The sequence below is a fragment of the Mustela putorius genome, unplaced genomic scaffold (genome assembly GCF_011764305.1).
Source record: "Mustela putorius furo isolate JIRA1106 unplaced genomic scaffold, ASM1176430v1.1 tig00003898_pilon_pilon_pilon, whole genome shotgun sequence".
Taxonomy (NCBI): domain Eukaryota; kingdom Metazoa; phylum Chordata; class Mammalia; order Carnivora; family Mustelidae; genus Mustela; species Mustela putorius.
Window position 1 is genome coordinate 8,602,885 of NW_025422047.1, and position 17,946 is coordinate 8,620,830.

At 37.6% G+C, this 17,946-nt stretch overlaps 1 protein-coding gene across 23 annotated transcripts in view; it reads left to right on the forward strand.

Moving 5' to 3' along the window:
- Positions 1–17,946, forward strand: part of MGA (MAX dimerization protein MGA) — a 169,515-nt gene that overhangs the window by 135,132 nt on the left and 16,437 nt on the right. For 5 of the 23 annotated variants that reach the window (XM_004751158.3, XM_004751157.3, XM_013055439.2 and 2 more), the window contains exons 10-17: positions 2,423–2,649; positions 3,668–3,844; positions 4,447–4,519; positions 5,810–6,324; positions 8,525–8,822; positions 10,099–10,710; positions 14,227–14,517; positions 14,707–16,223. In XM_004751158.3, coding sequence (XP_004751215.1) covers positions 2,423–2,649; positions 3,668–3,844; positions 4,447–4,519; positions 5,810–6,324; positions 8,525–8,822; positions 10,099–10,710; positions 14,227–14,517; positions 14,707–16,223 — 3,710 coding nt within the window. Of the gene's footprint in view, positions 1–2,422; positions 2,650–3,667; positions 3,845–4,446; positions 4,520–5,809; positions 6,325–8,524; positions 8,823–10,098; positions 10,711–14,226; positions 14,518–14,706; positions 16,224–17,946 lie in introns of those variants that run through there. The other 18 variants (XM_004751159.3, XM_004751164.3, XM_004751160.3 and 15 more) reach the window with 18 other exon arrangements.

The following is a 17,946-nucleotide window of genomic DNA, read 5'->3' on the forward strand; positions in this document are numbered from 1 at the left end:
TCTCCTGATTTCCTTTGTTGATTTCTTCTTTAATCCATTGATTGTTTAAAAGTGTGTTGTTTAATATCCACAGTTTTGTGATTTATCCAGTGTTCTTTTGTTACTGATTTCTGACTTCATCCTGTCCTAGGCAGAGAAAGTAATTTGCATGATATCTTTTTAAATCTCTTCAGACTTAATTTGTGACCTAACATGTGATCTATCCCAGAAGATATGCAGTTGGAGAAGAATGTGTGTTCTCTTGTTGGGTAGGGTGTTCTGTATATGCCTTTTAGATCGAAGAGTTTGGCGCGCCTGGGTGGCTCAGTGGGTTAACCCTCTGCCTTTGGCTCAGGTCCTGATCTCAGGGGCCTGGGATCGAGCCCTGCATGGGGCTCTTTGCTCAGCAGGGAGCCTGCTTCCCCCCTCCCTCTCTCTCTGCTTGCCTCTTTGCCTACTTGTGATCTCTCTCTCTCTCTGTCAAATAAATAGATCTAGTTGGTTTATTGTGTTGAATCCTCTGTTTCCCTACTTATTTTCTATCCGTTATTGTGAGTGGGGTTTTGAAGTCTCCAGGTATTATTGCAGAACTGTGTGTTTGTGCCTTTAATTCTTTTCAGTTTTTGCTTCATATATTTTGATGGGTTGTCATTAGGTATGTTCATGTTTATAATTGTTACTTGTTCTGGATGTATTGAAACTTTTATTAATACATAATGTTCTTTTTTTGTCTCTTGCAACTTTTTTTTTTTTTTTTAAGATTTTATTTTGAGAGAGTGAGAGCGCCCAAGTAGGGGGAGGGGCAGAGAGTGTGGGAGAGAATCTCATACATATTTATCGCTGACTCTTCAGCCCATTGTGGGGCCTGATCTTGAGATCATGACCCAAACCAAAACCAAGATAAGAGTTGGATGCTTAACCGACTGAGCCACCTAGGCGCCCCAGCTTTTTAAAATTTAATATTTATTTTGTTTGATATTAGTGCAGCCACTCCTACTCTTTTTTTTGGTTATCATTTTCAGGGAATATCTTTTCCTAGCCTTTCACTTTCAACTTGTTTGTGTCTTTGGATCTTGTGTCTTGTGTGGACAAGGTATAACTAGATCATGTGTGGGGTTTTTTGTTTTTTATTTTTATGGTTTTATTTATTTATTTGACAGGGAAAGAGGTCACAGGTAGGCAAAGAAGCAGGCAGGGGGTGGGAAGCAGGCTCCCTGCTGGGCAGAGAGCCTGTTGTGGGGCTTCATCGCAGGACCCCAAGATCATGACCTGAGTCAAAGGCAGAGGCATAACCCACTGAGTCACCCTGGCGACCAGATCAAGTGTTTTTATCAGTTTTTCCAGTCTGTCTTTGATGGGAGAATTCAATGCATTTATGTTTAAAATAATGACTGATAGGAGGAACTTCTGTCATTGTGCTTTCTTTTTCTTATTCATCTTGTATTTGTTGTGTATGCCTTGAAGCCTTTTGGCCCTTATTTCCTACATTATTATTTTTTGTGTTTAGTAGGTATTTTGTAGGGAATTTTTCCGATTCTTTCCTTGTTTTCTTTAATGTATACTGTGTAACTATTTTCTTTGTGGTTACCATGGGATTACATTTAATATTCTAAATTTGTAAGACACTAGGTCGAATTTATGTAATTTAACTTCAATAACATGCAGAAATTCTCCTTTACACCTCCATCCCTACCCTTTTCAGTTGCTGATGTCACAGTTTTACAACTTTATACATTGTTCAAAAAGATAAACTAAAACTTTAAAAAAATACTAATTTTCCAAATTATCTAGAAAACAATTTCAAGTTACAAACCAAAATTAAAGTAATAATAGCTTTTACACTAATAAATTTTTTTTCCTCTTAAAAGTATTAGTCTCTTAAATCCTGTAGGAAACAAAGTACTGAAAGACCCCTCCCCTAGAAGATAGATAGGATAACTAACCGCTTGTTTGCTTTTCTGTGAACCGCTGGCTTTTAGGCGTAAATTAGGTTATTAATTGCTTATTGATTGCTCTTTTGCCCTTCTGTAACTGCTTGGCTTATAGAAATAATAGAAGACGCCATGATGGCATTCCTACCTTCCCCCTTCTTGTTCCCCCTCCCTGCCTCTCTCCTCCCGCGCGCGGGCCCTCAGAACCAATCAGCTTGTTCCCCCTTCCCGCCTCTCTCTCCACGCGCGCGGGTCCCCAAAGCCAATCAGCAAACCGGGTCTTTCAGTACAGCTGCAAATTACTGTTATATTAACTTTGTATTCAACAAATATTTGGTTAATAGATGAATAAATTAAGGTATATGATGGCAACTAAAGGTTTTTTAGGGGGCATCTGTTAGATCGTTTTAATGAGTTACTGCTTTCTGTGAGGGAACACATTTTGTTTTGGAAATGCCTCTGAACTTTTGTTGCCAAAGTCACTTAAAATCTTACCCGTCTCTTTTGTTAAGCTATATGTGAAACAGAGCCTGAACAGCCTGTTCGACATTACCCATTATGGGTGAAAGTAGAAGGTGAAGTAGATCCAGAGCCAGTTTATATCCCAACACCTTCTGTCATTGAGCCTATGAAGCCATTGTTGTTGCCTCAGCCAGAAGTTTTACCTGCTACCGTGAAGGGCAAAGTGCTCACTGGAATTAAACCTGCACGGGCATATACTCCCAAACCCAATCCTGTGGTAAGCCCAGATTTTCATCTTTTGCTGCAAGTTACAGAAGTCATTTGTAGAGATAATGGATTTCAACGAGATTTTTGGTTTGTATTCTGTGAATCATTCTGCTTTTAAGTAATATACCTGTGAGCATCAATTTTTAATTAGCTTAATTGCTGGAACTTTAAATGTCTTTAAAAGTGGAGTGAATATACTAAGAATTCCTACTGTTTTTAAGGATAGCCAGATCTCTATTCAGGAAGATCATATAAAGTTGTGTTCAAAAGTGTTTTAAAGATCCTGTTCTTAGTCCTGTAGTGTAGAATATTGAGTAATTGAGATGTAGTGCATACATATTTTTAGTAGGAAAGCATTTGGAAAAGCTGTAAGAAGTAACTCATCTTTTTAAAGCCGACTTCTTTATATACAGTAACAGTAAAGATTTAAGTAATAGTTGATATATGACTATGAAGATTGATAGGTAAAAGAGCTGATGCTTTTTCTGTTAAGAGCTTAAGCATTTCTGATGATTAAATCCATTTCAGTCTTAAAGATGTCTTAGTGTGGTGCTGTTCAATGTGTTCTTTGTGCTGATCCAAAACTACTTGTTACTAGGATATGATGAAATAAATATAGAAAATGGGAGTAAATATTTAGAAACTTTTACAGATACTTGATAGAATAATTTTATGTGTATTAAACTCAATACTAAAATACTTAGGCTTGTATTTTACATGTCTTTTGTTTTTCTAAAAACATTTTACAAAAGGATCAGTCTGTGTTGGATTGGTAATTCAGAAATGCATCCTCATTGCAGATTATTTGAGAAGCACTGCTCTGATGTGATCTGAGATTTCTTGGTAGAAAACCAGATCCTTTCTGACTGCCCACGACATTTAGCACATCTTGATTCTACTCGTTAAAATTTGCATTTAAAAATTTCAAATGTTGTAATAGAGATAAAGATTAAACATTCTTTTCCTTTTGGAGTCTAGCATGTTTTTTACCCCACTGTATTGAATGTTTTGTTTTATGAAACTTACAGATTCGGGAAGAGGACAAGGATCCAGTGTACTTGTACTTTGAGAGTATGATGACTTGTGCCCGAGTTCGAGTATATGAACGAAAGAAAGAGGAACAGAGACAACCATCACCATCCCCATCCCCATCATTTCAGCAGCAGGGCTCATGTCAGTCTAGTCCCGAGAACTGTAGTGTAAAGGTGATTTACTTATTGCCTGATTTGTCTTTTTAACTTCCATTTCCCTGTTGCTAGTATTAGAATTTACATCACTATCAGAAAAATTTGGAGTCATTCTTGAGGGGCAGAGAAAGGTTATGTGATGATGTATCAGTTTGTTTCTCTGCATACTTGTTTTAGAGAACAATCCCTTAAGGTTATTTAAAGTACTATTTCTGAAGCTGAAGTAATTTTTAAAAGCTTAAACATTTCTGAGTTTTATTAAATCATTTTTCTGTGATTATTAGGATTCGTATCTGCATTAGTGATTTTTCAGATTAACTGAAGCTTGTTCTATTAAACATCGAATTTTTTGCCTTCTTTACTAGAATAAACTAAATATAAAGTGTGCTGTTAATTTTTTTCTTGGTGACTCAGTTACTGTCAAGGACATTAGAGAGCTAGGCTGTTTTTGCCAAGGCTTATATAATATGATAGTAATGCAGCTGTGCATATAGATGTGAAGCTGTTGACACTTGAGTCTTTCTGCTGTTTCAGGCTTCTTTCAGAGATTCAATGTCTATGTCCTAGTTTCTGTTGGTAATTATTTTGTGTTGAAGTATTTGTGTTATACCCTTCTTTAGGAGCCTGATTCTGAACAGCAGCCATTGAAACCAGTCACCTGTGACCTAGAGGATGATTCTGATAAATTGCAAGGTCTGTTTGAAAATTAAGTCTTAAGTCATTTTATAGTAATTATATGTATGGTAATAATCTGTATATGTATATATATATATATGGTAATAATCTGCGCGCACACACACACACCCAAAACATTTTTACCTACCCCTTTTCTAGCTTCTTCTAAAAATGGAGATGATAGAGAAGTCTTTTCCTATTATTTGGACTGTTTATCACTCCTACTAAAAAAAAAATAAAATTCATTCATGTTTATCTGGCACGTTATTTCATGAGACACTTAGGATATGGTTAATGATTCTCTCTCTTTTGTTTTTTTTTAAGATTTATTTATTAGAAACAGTACAAGTGGGGGGCAGGGGGAGAGAGAGAGTCCTTAAGCAGACTCCCAGCTGACCGTGGAGCCCAATGTGGGGCATGATCCCAGGACCCCGAGATCATGACCTGAGCCCAAATCAAGAGTTGGATGCTAAACTCACTGAGCCACCCAAGCGTGCCCCCTCTTTTTAATGGCATGATACACATGAAAAGTGGTATTATTTTTATAGCATATTGAGGTATTTGGGAGAGGCTGCTGGGGTAAAGAGAACCTGTCTGAGAACATAGCCACCTTGAAGGCTGAGTGCATCTATATCCTGACATACTTGTAATTAGCACAGTGGTTGGGAGACTGTGCTGTAGAAATCAGTGAAACAGACATCCAGTTAACACGTTGCTATGAATATAAATACCTGGTGAGCTAAATAATCTGCACATAATGTAGAAATGGAGCAGTCATATCTAGTGTCACAGAAGTAATTCAGAAGTATTTGCAGTAGAAACTAGAAGTAGAATACACTTTTTAACCACAATAGTCTTTCTCTTGTTCTTTAGGATTGAATCTAGCTATCACATGTTACAAAGCGTCTTGCAGGTGTCTTTGCTTTTCCTGTATGGATAGCAGAACACCAAACTATATCAAGTCTTAACCTTGGTTATAGGTCATGCTTTGTTTGCAAGGTGTAACACTTTCTTATATAATAGTTATGGCTTTTGGAGCGGTCTTAAAGTGAGACTCTTTTTTTATTAGTGACCCCAAGCAGCAGGATATCCTATTATAGTATGATTCTCTGGAATATTCCTTTTTCATGGAAAAGTCCCAAATTGTGAGTTGTTAAATTACCACTGGAAGTACGTGGGATTCAGACACTGGGCAAGTGCTCAATTTCTGTGCTATTGGCACTTTTCTGAGAACCCAGAGAAAATAAAATCTTTTAAAGTTCAGTACAAAATGCTATGATGCAGAAATACCTTTCAATTCCTTATCAGAGAAAAGCTGGAAGTCTTCCTGCAATGAAGGGGAATCCTCTACCTCCTATGTGCATCAGAGGTCACCAGGTGGTCCCACCAAACTGATAGAAATCATCTCAGACTGCAACTGGGAGGAGGATCGGAACAAGATTTTGAGCATCTTATCCCAGCACATCAATAGCAACATGCCACAGTCACTTAAGGTGGGCAACTTCATCATTGAGTTGGCTTCTCAGCGAAAGAGCCGGGGTGAGAAGAACCCTCCTGTTTATTCTTCTCGTGTGAAAATCTCTATGCCATCATGCCAAGACCAAGATGATATGGCTGAGAAATCTGGATCAGAGACTCCTGATGGTCCATTATCCCCTGGGAAAATGGATGATATCTCTCCTGTGCAGACAGATGCCCTGGATTCAGTGAGGGAGAGATTACATGGAGGCAAAGGTCTGCCTTTTTACGCAGGGCTTTCTCCTGCAGGGAAGCTTGTGGCCTATAAACGTAAACCCAGTTCAAGCACATCTGGGCTTATCCAGGTGAGAATTGCCTTTAATCTGGATGTAGCACCTTTTTCTACTTAGGTAACATCTTGATTTTTCAGAGCCCTTTGTGGGCCTTATATCATTTATCTTCACATTTCCTGGGAACTGGGTGACAAACATCTCTTTTTGTAATAGGCCTAGTTTATAAATGCATACCTAGAGTAAATTTTTGACACATTTATAAATGAACTGTGGAGCCCTATATTAGCTTATGATTTTATTTCTATCTTCTCAGAAAGTTCCTGACTCTCAAAATTTTACTGCTTGGGCTCTGCTGATACTTAGACAACTATAGTAAGGAGTTCCATCTAGTTCTTGGGATTATTATTATTAATAAATAGCTTTCAAAACAAAACAAGGTGAAATTGATTGTAAGGTAGTAGTGTATGGTTGGAAACTTGGAGAAAATTTTTGCAAGGTGTTATTGAAAAGTATAAAATTTCTAAAAATTGCATTTTTTTTCTTGATTTGGTCCATAGTAGGGTTCTTGCTAATATGATGATTGTCATAGTACAAATAAATCCTCGTTGTTTAGTAATTTAGACAGGTAATATTAGTAAAATTACACCGGCATCTAGAAAATCCTTTGGAAGGAGAAGTTTTGAAGTAAAATGTAATTTTAGTAAAAAGGTTTTCTCCTCTTGCTCAGTGATATTAAATGCACTTTTATGTCAGAGTAGCAAATGGGTGGAAGTGTCTGACATGCTTGCCAAGGTTACTTGACTTTACTAGCTTGACCACTTCTCTGGGCTGTGGGCTGTTCCATTAATACGACTCTTTCACTCATCTACTTAATTAAAAACTTTTATTCTTGATGGTGCTATGTAACTGGTTCTTTTGGTATTTCTTGAGGGGAACAGTGTTTTCTTATTTCATTTATTGTTTTGATACTTTGAGAACAGAGACTTGAGCTCATTTCTAGTGAGACTTGGGGACCCCCCCCCCAATACAGGTATAGAAATTTGTGTTCTCTCCTGTCTCGGACTCAGAAAGCCACCGTAAAATACAAATTTGCCTAAGTAGTCAAGCCACTGTAATGTAGGCTTTAGGGAAGCTGTTGAATAGTCTTCACAGCAAGTCCCAAAGGAGAAGATGAGGTATCTTAGACCTCCAGAGACCCTGAAAAACTACAGTAAACTTTCCTTTAGGTTGGAAAGATCACATTCTTTATATCAAACTCAAGGCAGAGATATTTCTGATCTATCTGGGAATAATTGTGGTTTCATTTAAGTAGTAAAGAGTAATTTTTGTCTTTGAGGAGAGGTTGGCTTGCTGTAGCTCTTCTCTTTACCAGTTTCCTATTACTTTAGAGAGTAGGGGTTTCTCCACCACACTTCACCCTCTCCCCCTTTTCAGTGATGGAAAGGAGGAACAGAAAAGGATGTCTTCTCTAGTAACCCAGGAATAGGACTTTGAGAACATGGGTAAGAAATTAGAGAAGGTTTTTTTTTTCCTTTTCTTTTTAAAAAAACAATTGTGCAGTCTCAGATGGACAGTGTGTTAGCTCAGGCAGTAGAGAAAAATCTTTACCTCATTTATTGATTACTTGTTCTGGTGGCCAGTGATTGTTTCTAAAGTTATAATTGAGTTTCTTCTAGCTCTTTTCTTGAGCTCAAGTTTTGTCCAAGACGTAACAGAATCTTCAAAGTTGAGGGTTTTAAAGACTGAAGGGGACCTTTTGGCTTAGGATATTATAACAATGGCTTTCTTAAAACTTAAAAGTAGATTCACCATATATTTTTCAAATATGAAGGATGCTTGAAGGGACCCTTGAGAGGGCTTCACTGTGCCTCCTTGGTCTTGTCAGAGAGATTCTGGGGAACACAGCTATTCATTTTTTGGTGGTGATTGTTAATAGTTTAACCAGAATTGCTTAAGTAAAACTGTTGGATGATTCCTTAGATTTGACTGTGCCTCTCACATATCTAGGAGCAGATATTGATGAACTAAGTAGTCTGTTTCCAAACTACCAAAATGAAGATGAGATTAGTTCAGAATATGAGATGGCAGCTTTTTTTTTTCCCCACCTTCTAATACTCAGATTATGTATCAAATGGAAAAAGTTCATTTCTTTTTCCCTTTAAATCTGAAGAATAGACTTTTAAAACCTTGTAAAAATGAAACCCCTGTCAAGGGAGATAAGTTAGCAAGAGAATTTTATCTTTACAGAATTTCTCTTTGCCACTTGTTTCAGGTTAATGGTAAGAGTTACCCGCAGGCTAAGTTGCTATTGGGACAGATGGGGGCATTGCATCCAGCCAATAGGCTAGCTGCTTATATCACAGGCAGGTTGCGACCCTCAGTCCTGGACCTCTCAACCCTCAGTACTGTCATCTCCAAGGTAGCATCCAATGCCAAGGTGGCTGCATCCAGGAAACCACGTACCCTGTTGCCTTCAACATCCAATTGCAAAACGGCATCCTCCTCTGGCGCTACAACAAATCACCCTGGGAAGAATCTGAAGGCATTTGTCCCGGCAAAAAGACCGATTGGTAAGTTGGACTGTATATATATATATATTTTAGAAAGGCCTGTGCCTTGGTGCTTGGCCAGTGGATACAAGTATAGAGGTCGTGAAAATTAGAGAAATATATAATTGGCATTGTTCTTATTCTTGATGTCTGTCTTGCCTGATCTTGTCTGTTTTTGGTAATTCTTCCTGACCACCTATGATAGTAGATGAACTCTAGTTAATAGTTATTTCTAGACTTTTAGACTGGTTTTATTAATACAGAAAAGACTTAGATTTTTTATTTTATTTTTAAAAAAGGAAGACTTACTCTTAAATACTTTACCTACTTTAATATTTCTTTTATGGGCCCTGGTATTTTTGTAACCAGTCATATATATGTTCCTTGAACTTATGAAACCAAGGAGCTAGCAAATCCAAGGGGGTTGAGTTTGTGTAGTATAGGCTTAGAATAAAAAGCTCTTGAAAAACATAAGTTGGAAGTGTTGCTTTATTCTATTCATCCTGTTCTGTGAAAACCTCATTTGTTTAATATTTCAATGCCGGAGTCTGTAATAAACTACTTTCTGAAAGCATTTTGTCTTACAGCATTGCGAGTATATGTAGTCAGTTTATTGAATAATTCTTTTTGTTGTTCAGATCTGTTTAGGACTATAAGTGTCCATTGCTGTATTCTTATTCCTGTAATGGGAAATTGAAATAATCCGGCTGAATGCTGGAGTTATATGAAGATGGAGGACAAGCATTGTATGCCTTAAAAAGACCCCATTTTACTATTTTTAAAGTAGCTCTAACTGGTGATTTTAAGTCCTATCCTGCTCTCTTTTGAAAAGTGTCTTTATACACTTCGGAAATATGTAAAACTTAACTGTCTCATAAGAGGATAGCAGTTACAAAGACGTGGAGGTGCTGGGACAGGAGGAAGTGGTGAAACAAGTTTTAAAATTAGAGTTAGGGGAAGAAAAATCTCCTTACGATGTTCCTCACTGTTTTAGATGATGAAGTTGTGTGCTGCTATATTGCCTTTTTAGTGTCCTGGCAATTTGGGTATATTGCACAGTCGAAAGAATCTTAGTAGGAACACCCAGTTTTAATCCCTTTCATAGTATTATAAAGGTTTGGTTTGGGTTGAGAGAAGTGTGTGATTTCTGTGGGTGGAAATTGGCACATATCATGCCGGTAGGTAGTACCTGTAAGAAATTGACCCAGTGGTGCACAATAAATGTTGATAAACACAATCACTAAGAGGATAAAATATGAGAACTGAAGATATTTGACCTGCAAATTTTTATTTGCAGCGGCTCGACCCTCTCCTGGTGGTGTGTTCACACAGTTTGTGATGAGTAAAGTTGGAGCCCTGCAGCAGAAGATACCTGGAGTTAGCACACCCCAACCCCTAACAGGGCCACAGAAGTTCAGTATCAGACCTTCTCCAGTAATGGTCGTCACACCTGTGGTTTCTTCTGAGCCAGTTCAGGTGTGCAGCCCTGTGACTGCTGCTGTCACTACTACCACCCCTCAAGTGTTTTTAGAGAATGTTACTGCTGTGACACCTATGACTGCTATTTCTGACGTGGGAACTAAAGAAACTACTTATTCTTCTGGTGCCACCACTGCAGGGGTTGTTGAGGTTTCTGAAACTAATACCAGCACCCCTGTAACACCTTCCCAGTCTACAGCCACTGTGAACCTTATCAAAACGACTGTGGCTTCAGTTGCTTTTCCTAAGTCTTTGGTAGCATCTCCTCCAACTATAACTCTTCCTGTTGCTTCCACTGCCTCCACCTCCATAGTCGTGGTGACCACAGCTGCATCTTCCTCCATGGTGACCACACCAACTTCATCTCTGGGCTCTGTTCCCATTATACTCTCGGGAATTGATGGGAGTCCACCAGTGAGCCAGAGACCAGGTAAGGCCTAGATGTTACTAGCTGGTTTACCTACCATACAACTGTTTATATCACTTACCGTTTTGTTAGGATTACGGCTATATCAGGGTAACAGTGTAGGTGTTTCTGCTGTAACATGATACATGGATTCCTGAAAACCTTGACCTTCTGCAAAACTAAACACTGAAAATAATAGACCTCATGGTTAATAAAGGGTTAGGACAAATCACTAAAAATCTCTGCAACTTTGTAACCAGAGCACTGATAAAAACCATAACTGGTACTTTAGAGATAAATTGAACAGCCTTGACAGATGGTTTAGTGTGGAGCTGGAGATTTTCTGAGGAGATTAAAAATACTCAAAAAAATTGTAATGGAAATACTGGCTGAATCGGAAATAATGTATGTAGGAGTGGAGTTCTGAGCCAGTAGAGCTGCCATCAAGATGGGCACAGCACGAAGTGTACTTCTGTGTGCTGAGAGCTAGGTCTGTACGTCTCTGAGGAGGGAGGGAACCCAAATGTAGGTATTCCTTTCTGGGGGGTGGGGGTGGGGACTGTGTGTGCTTCTTTTTATTTTTATTTTTTAAAAGATTTTATTTATTCATTTTCCAGAGAGAGAACATGTGCACACATGCGCATGCACACAAGCAGAGGGGAGCCACAGGCAGAGGGAGAAGCAGGCTCCCTGCTGAGCAGGAAGCCTGGTATGGGTCTCCATCCCAGAACCTAGGATTATGGGATAATGACCTGAGCCGAATGCAGATGCTTAACTGACTGAGCCACCCAGGAGTCCCTGTGTGTGCTTCCTTTTAATTAAAAAAGAGAACAGAGGGCTTTTGCCATGCTACAGCCAGGCTAAGGGCTTTTCTCTCCTTACTGAAGATTAAGACCCTAAGTCCTTTTACCTAGTAAAAATCATTTTTGTGAATCCGACCAATTCCTATATACTACCGACATTATCCTTCTATTTATTATTTTGTATGAACTGACTGAGATAGAAATAAGGAGGCATATATCTTTGTTTAGGAATCTGTATGTTTATCAACTTTTCAGTTAAAGTTTTTTTGTAGGCTTATGTTAAGTGAATATAAAATAGGAATATCCTACACTTGGCTAATTTTTTATATCCTAATTCAACCAGCTAAAATAAATGGTTCTCTTAATGTTCTCAGAATTACTATGTAAGAGTGAGAGACTTCATAGGACTTAAGGGGAAATAAGTAGGCAACAATAATTCTTTGGTTATTCATATTTTTCCTACTAAGTATTTTTGCATTTGGTGACAAAGTCCAAATCTCTATCAGTGTTTTAGGAATGAAGTGATTTGGGAGTTAGTTTAAAGTTGAAGGTCTTTCCAAAGGATAAATGAAACATGGATTAAATTTGTTATCTTCTGCTTCTCCCCATATATAAAGATTAAAAATGATTAGTTTAATATGCAGTTTCAGAACTGAGATTGTTGTTGATAAAGCCATTTTGATTTCCTATTGGATCTCAAGGTTTATATCTTGTCATATTTTAACTTGAGATTTTTCTAAACAATACGGATTCCAACCCTTTTCCTTACTTCTGTCATGAAACTATAGTTTGTTTAGCTTTTTGTGGTTTGCTGTTTCTCAGATTTCAGTCACTTGGAATATACATTCAGGTTATGTTGCTCTGATTCTCATTTGTACTATTATTGACTTAATATTCTTATTTAAATAAACTGCTTTGTTTGCTTAAATGTATTTTTAGAAGGAGCTATTTTACTGTAATTGGAAACCAACATTACTTGTCCTAACAGAGGTTTACTCCATAAATAAATACATTAGAAACAATAATAAAAAGAAATACATTGTAGCTAGCTACCATGTTAATATGTAGCTTGCACTCTGTTAATGAAGAAACCTAGAAAATGCTGATGTAATATCAAAGACTAGTATTTTCTTCTGTATATAATCAGAAGATTAAAATTGAAAAAGAAATTACTTTCTGACAGCATGATATGGTGATATACTATATCCATATACCATCTAAAAATATCTTCTGTAATACCACTTGAGGAAATATTAATGTTAACAGATTTTATTAACTGCTCTTTTTAAAATGGAGCTGACTCTGGTAACTTCTAAGTGTGTGTAATTTCGTTTTAAGTTCGTAAAGAGGATTCCCAACTTGGGTACTTAGACAGACGTCTGTGACTTTTTCATTTAACTTATTTTTCTTTTCCATTCTTAGCCCTCACCTGCATGTGAATAAATACTTGCATATTTTGTGTCTGTTAAAGGTTGCTTTCGTTCTCTGAATTAAGAGTGCTTTGGGTTTGAACCACTCTCTAAAATGTTAGAAATGTTCAGGAAATTAAGAATGCTTTAACATGTTTCTTAATTCGTGTAAGGTGGATGTTTTTAATTTAAGTTGCACCTTCCCCCAACAGTTTGGTCTTTGTGTTTTATTTCACTTTCAAGAGTAGTTCTGGATCTTACATATAATTTGTCATGTAAATGTTAGGAGCATAATTTCCTTTTAGAAGTTGGATATATTTTGTGGGTAGAGTACTTATCTGATAGTGTCACATGTTAAACTGATTCGTTTGGTTTGTTGATTTTTTTTATTTAGCGACAAACTAATGAAAATATTTATTAGTATTGTTAAATAAGTTCACTAATTTGAATAGTAATGTTAGATTAGTTTCATTTCTGCCCAGCATCACCGTCACTCCTGTCTTTTCATCCCCATGACCAAAAATCTGTCTGTAGATTGTTCGTATTATTATTTTTCTGTCTTCAGTATTTCTAAATATCTCTTCCAAACATTGAAGTGGGACTTTAGGTACTATTAATGATTTGAAATTTTTTAAAATTCACATCTTTTGCATTAAATTTTTGCTTTTTCTGTTTGTTTTAAAACTATCTTTTGCCTCTTCCTAACCAGGCTTTATTTCCCTGCTTCTTTGATGTCTCTTAATTTCATTCCATTTTTTGGGGGTATGTATTTTTTTTTCTTCTGAAAAATAATTTCCACATATCTTTACGCTTTGGTTATTTGTCAGTGTATTTTAAAAGCCAAGGAATTTTTTAAGCCTCGTGATTTTTAGTCCTTGACTTTATCTTACTTGAGTGTGACCTATGAAATGAAGTCGTAATTTTATTGTTAATGACCTGAATTATAAAGTTGAAGAAGAGCATTTTATCATGAATGATCTGTTTAACTTTAATGAGAATCGAGATTTAGAGGCCTGCCATGTTTTTCATTAGGCAGAGGCATTATCTCTTTAAATGCACCTCTTGACAACTGATGCTTTTTTCCTTTCTTTTTTTTTTTTTAACCATTCTGAGCATAAGGTCCTACAATGTCTTGATAATTGGGTTTTAAGATAAATTGTTCTCCGCCATAGGACTATTAAGTAACGTATGATAGAGGTACAGGATTTCACCAACTGTACAATTCAAATTAGAAATTATTTATAGTGTGGTCAGATCTTATGTCCTAATAGTTTTTTCTGTATGCATTAAAGTGAACTGATACTATGTTTCCGTTTTCTGTTTTTCAGAAAATGCCCCTCAGATTCCAGTGGCTACTCCTCAGGTCTCTTCTAACCCAGTGAAACGTACTGGACCTCGATTGTTGCTGATTCCAGTGCAGCAAGGTTCTCCTACTCTTAGACCTGTTCCAAACACACAGCTTCAGGGGCATCGGATGGTCTTGCAGCCTGTTAGGAGCCCAAGTGGGATGAATCTGTTCAGGCATCCTAACGGGCAGATTGTTCAGCTCCTCCCCTTGCATCAGCTTCGAGGCTCTAATACCCAGCCCAACTTACAGCCTGTTATGTTTCGGAACCCAGGTATAAAACTGGAGATCTTTCTGATGAGTTTTTCTTTTGTTGAATCATTTGGCCGTATGGGATGTTAATACACCAGGATTTCTTAATCTCTTATTAGAGTTAACCTGCCAAAAAGAAAAGCATGCCTTGAAAGTCTTTATACAGGCAGTGATAATTAAAAAAAAAAAAATTTTTTTTTTTTCTTATCAGGCTCTGTGATGGGAATCCGGTTACCCACTCCTTCCAAACCTTCAGAGACTCCACCATCTTCTGCTTCGTCCTCTGCTTTTTCTGTTATGAATCCTGTAATTCAGGCTGTTGGGTCTTCTCCAGCAGTGAATGTTATCACTCAGGCACCATCATTGCTTTCTTCTGGACCTAGTTTTGTGTCTCAGTCTGGTACATTGACCCTGAGGATTTCCCCTCCTGAACCACAAAGCTTTGCAAGTAAAACAGGCTCTGAGACCAAAATAACCTATAGTTCAGGAGGGCAGCCTGTTGGTACAGCCAGTCTTATTCCTCTCCAGTCTGGTAGTTTTGCTTTGTTGCAGCTCCCTGGACAAAAGCCTGTTCCCAGTTCTATTCTTCAACATGTCGCTTCTCTTCAGATGAAAAGAGAGTCTCAGAGTGCAGACCAGAAAGATGGAACAAGCTTTTTAAAAAGAGAGCAGGATACTAAGAAGGCCCTGCAGTCAGAAGGAGAAGCTATAGATTCTGGGGCTAATGTAATAAAGCAAAACTCTGGGGCTGCTGCGTCAGAAGAAATCCTGCATGATTCCTTGGTAGATGGGGGTGATCATTTAGATGAAGAATCCCTTACAGAAGAGAGTCCTATAATTGTTAAACCTTCTCAGCACTCCTGTATCACTGGGTCACACACAGGTGAAGACTATAAAGATGTTGATGAAGAGTATGGGATTAGAAATCATAATAATTCCAAAGAAAAACTGACTGTTCTAGAAGTTAAGACCATTTCCAAAAAAGCCAGCAATGTGACAGTCCAAAGTGTAAGTAGTATACAGCTTAAAAAGCTTGGTGATGTGAAAGTGGAACAGCAGAAAGGATTAGAAAATCCAGAGGAAAAATCAAATGAATTTCCAGTCTTCTCTAAGGAAGAAAGTAAACTCGAATTATCAGGGAGCAAAGTTGTGGAGCAACAATCTATTCCACAGCCAGAGGCCAAGGAGAAGGGATGTGGAGACTCTCTGGAGAAGGACAGTATTAGGGAGAGATGGAGAAAACACCTGAAGGGCCCTCTGACCCAGAAATGTGTTGGAACTTCACAAGAATGCAAGAAAGAGGCAGATGAGCAGTTAATTAAAGAAATAAAGACCTGTCAGGAAAATTCTGATGTGTTTCAGCAAGAACAAGGCATCTCTGATCTACTTGGAAAAAGTGAAACTACTGAAAATGTCAGAGTTTTAAAAACTGAATGTGATTCTTGGAGTAGGATTTCTAGTCCTACAGCCTTCTCCAGTGTTCCGCGGAGAGCCACAAAAGGGAGCAGAGGGGAAGGACATTTTCAAGGTCACTTACTGCTGTCAGGAGAACAGATACAACCAAAGCAAGAGAAGAAGGGTGGGCGAAGCAGTGCTGACTTGACTGTTTTGGATTTGGAAGAGGAGGATGAGGAAGATGAGAATGAGAAAACCGATGATTCTATTGATGAGATTGTGGATGTTGTTTCTGACTACCAGAGTGAGGAGGTTGATGATGTAGACAAGGTGGTGAGCCCATTTTTGTTGTGACTGAAACCTCAAGAATTTAAAATGATTTATTAGAGACAGTAGCTTTTCCAGAAGATCACTAAGACTTGATACATTGATTTGGATTCCTAGGTTTAGATCATGATTAAATGACTTCGTAGTTTTTAGGCTATGTCAGTCAAGTAACATTTATTGAGCTTATATTGTTCTTTGAGACGGACCTGCTATTATGGAAAGGCTGGCTTATGCCTTTGGGGGATAGATGCTTGAGAGTGCTTTCAAGTTAGGTTAAAAAAAAAAAAAAGAATTCCTGAAACTCCTGCTCCTATTTTTCTCAGGTTTTTTGTTAGTTTTGGTTTTTTTGTTTTGTTTTTGACATTTTCTGTGTGAAGCGATTATAGCCTGTCTGGTAGCTACATAAAGAACAGGGAAGGGTGGCCTTACCACCAGAGGAGAACTACTGCTTACATTTAGAGAAAGGTTTCTCTTTTTTGGAGAAAAATGGAAAATACCATTTAATATTTTATTATCACCCTGCCCTAAGTTGCTTTTTTTTTTATTTTGGTGCTTTCTTTTTGCTTTTGATGATTTCTAGAGTTTATGTTCTAAACTTTGGTCATCTTCCTTTGTAATATGACTTTTATAATTTTCACAACCATTTTTTCTGAAGCTGTTTTTCTAGACTTCTGCTTAAGGTTTTAACCCTATCTAAGTGAGAAGCATATAGGGCAGGAGTTGGACAGACTTTTTCTGTAAAGGGCTGGATTGTTAACATTTTAGACTTTGTAGGCTGGATGGCTTGTTGTTGGCAACTGGTTGCTGTTACAGCATGAAAGCAGCCATAAACAATAGTAAGTGAAAGAGTGTGGCTGTGCTCCAGTAAAACTTGTATTTACGAAAACAGATGGCAGGCTCTCTTATGCTGACGCCTGACAGTGGGGTTTGATGTAAAACATAAGGAGATTGTAGCCAGCTGCCTGTAGGATGCCCTTAAATCTAAATCATGTCCCTCTCACTAGGAGCAGATAATATGGCCCTCTGAGGTGATCATCATGCAGTTGGTTGTTTCAGAATCTCACTTCATGAGATTCAGTCTCTGTGTTACCTGGTCCTTCTCTGTTAATGCCTAACTGCCTTATGCAGATAAAATATAACAGGAAGATTAGTATTTTAAAACTCAAAAATGTTTAAGTATTCTAATGTTCCTGTGTTGGTTATTTCTTTACCTCGGTTGTCTCATTTGTAAAACGAGGATCTAGCTCTACTATTAGAGGATTCTATATACATTTGCCTTATTCTATTTGTAGCCTCATCCTTTTTGAGGACAGATAACCTATGGGTAGCTGAAGAATCTGAATTCATTGAGTTTAAGAGTTAGATTGCAGAACTTCTTGTGCTTTTTGTGGAATCTCCCATTGTAAGTCAGCCTGGATAAGCATCAGACCAAAGACAGTCCAACCTTAAAACCAGTGAAAACTGTTGCTCTCAGTAGAACCGACTTAACAGAAGCTTAAGTGTCATAATCAAGGGATTGGGTTTCCTAATAGGGAATCTGACATACAAGGTACAGAAACCTTTTTAAAAGTACAGGCATTATAATAAATGGTCTGTCAAATCTAAATTCTGTACTGTATTTCTGTACCTGTCTGACACATAGAATATTTTTGTGCATGTGATTAGCATTATACTGGAATAGTTAAGGAAAGTAGTGAGTAGCCTCTTTAATTTAATCTTCCATTGTGAA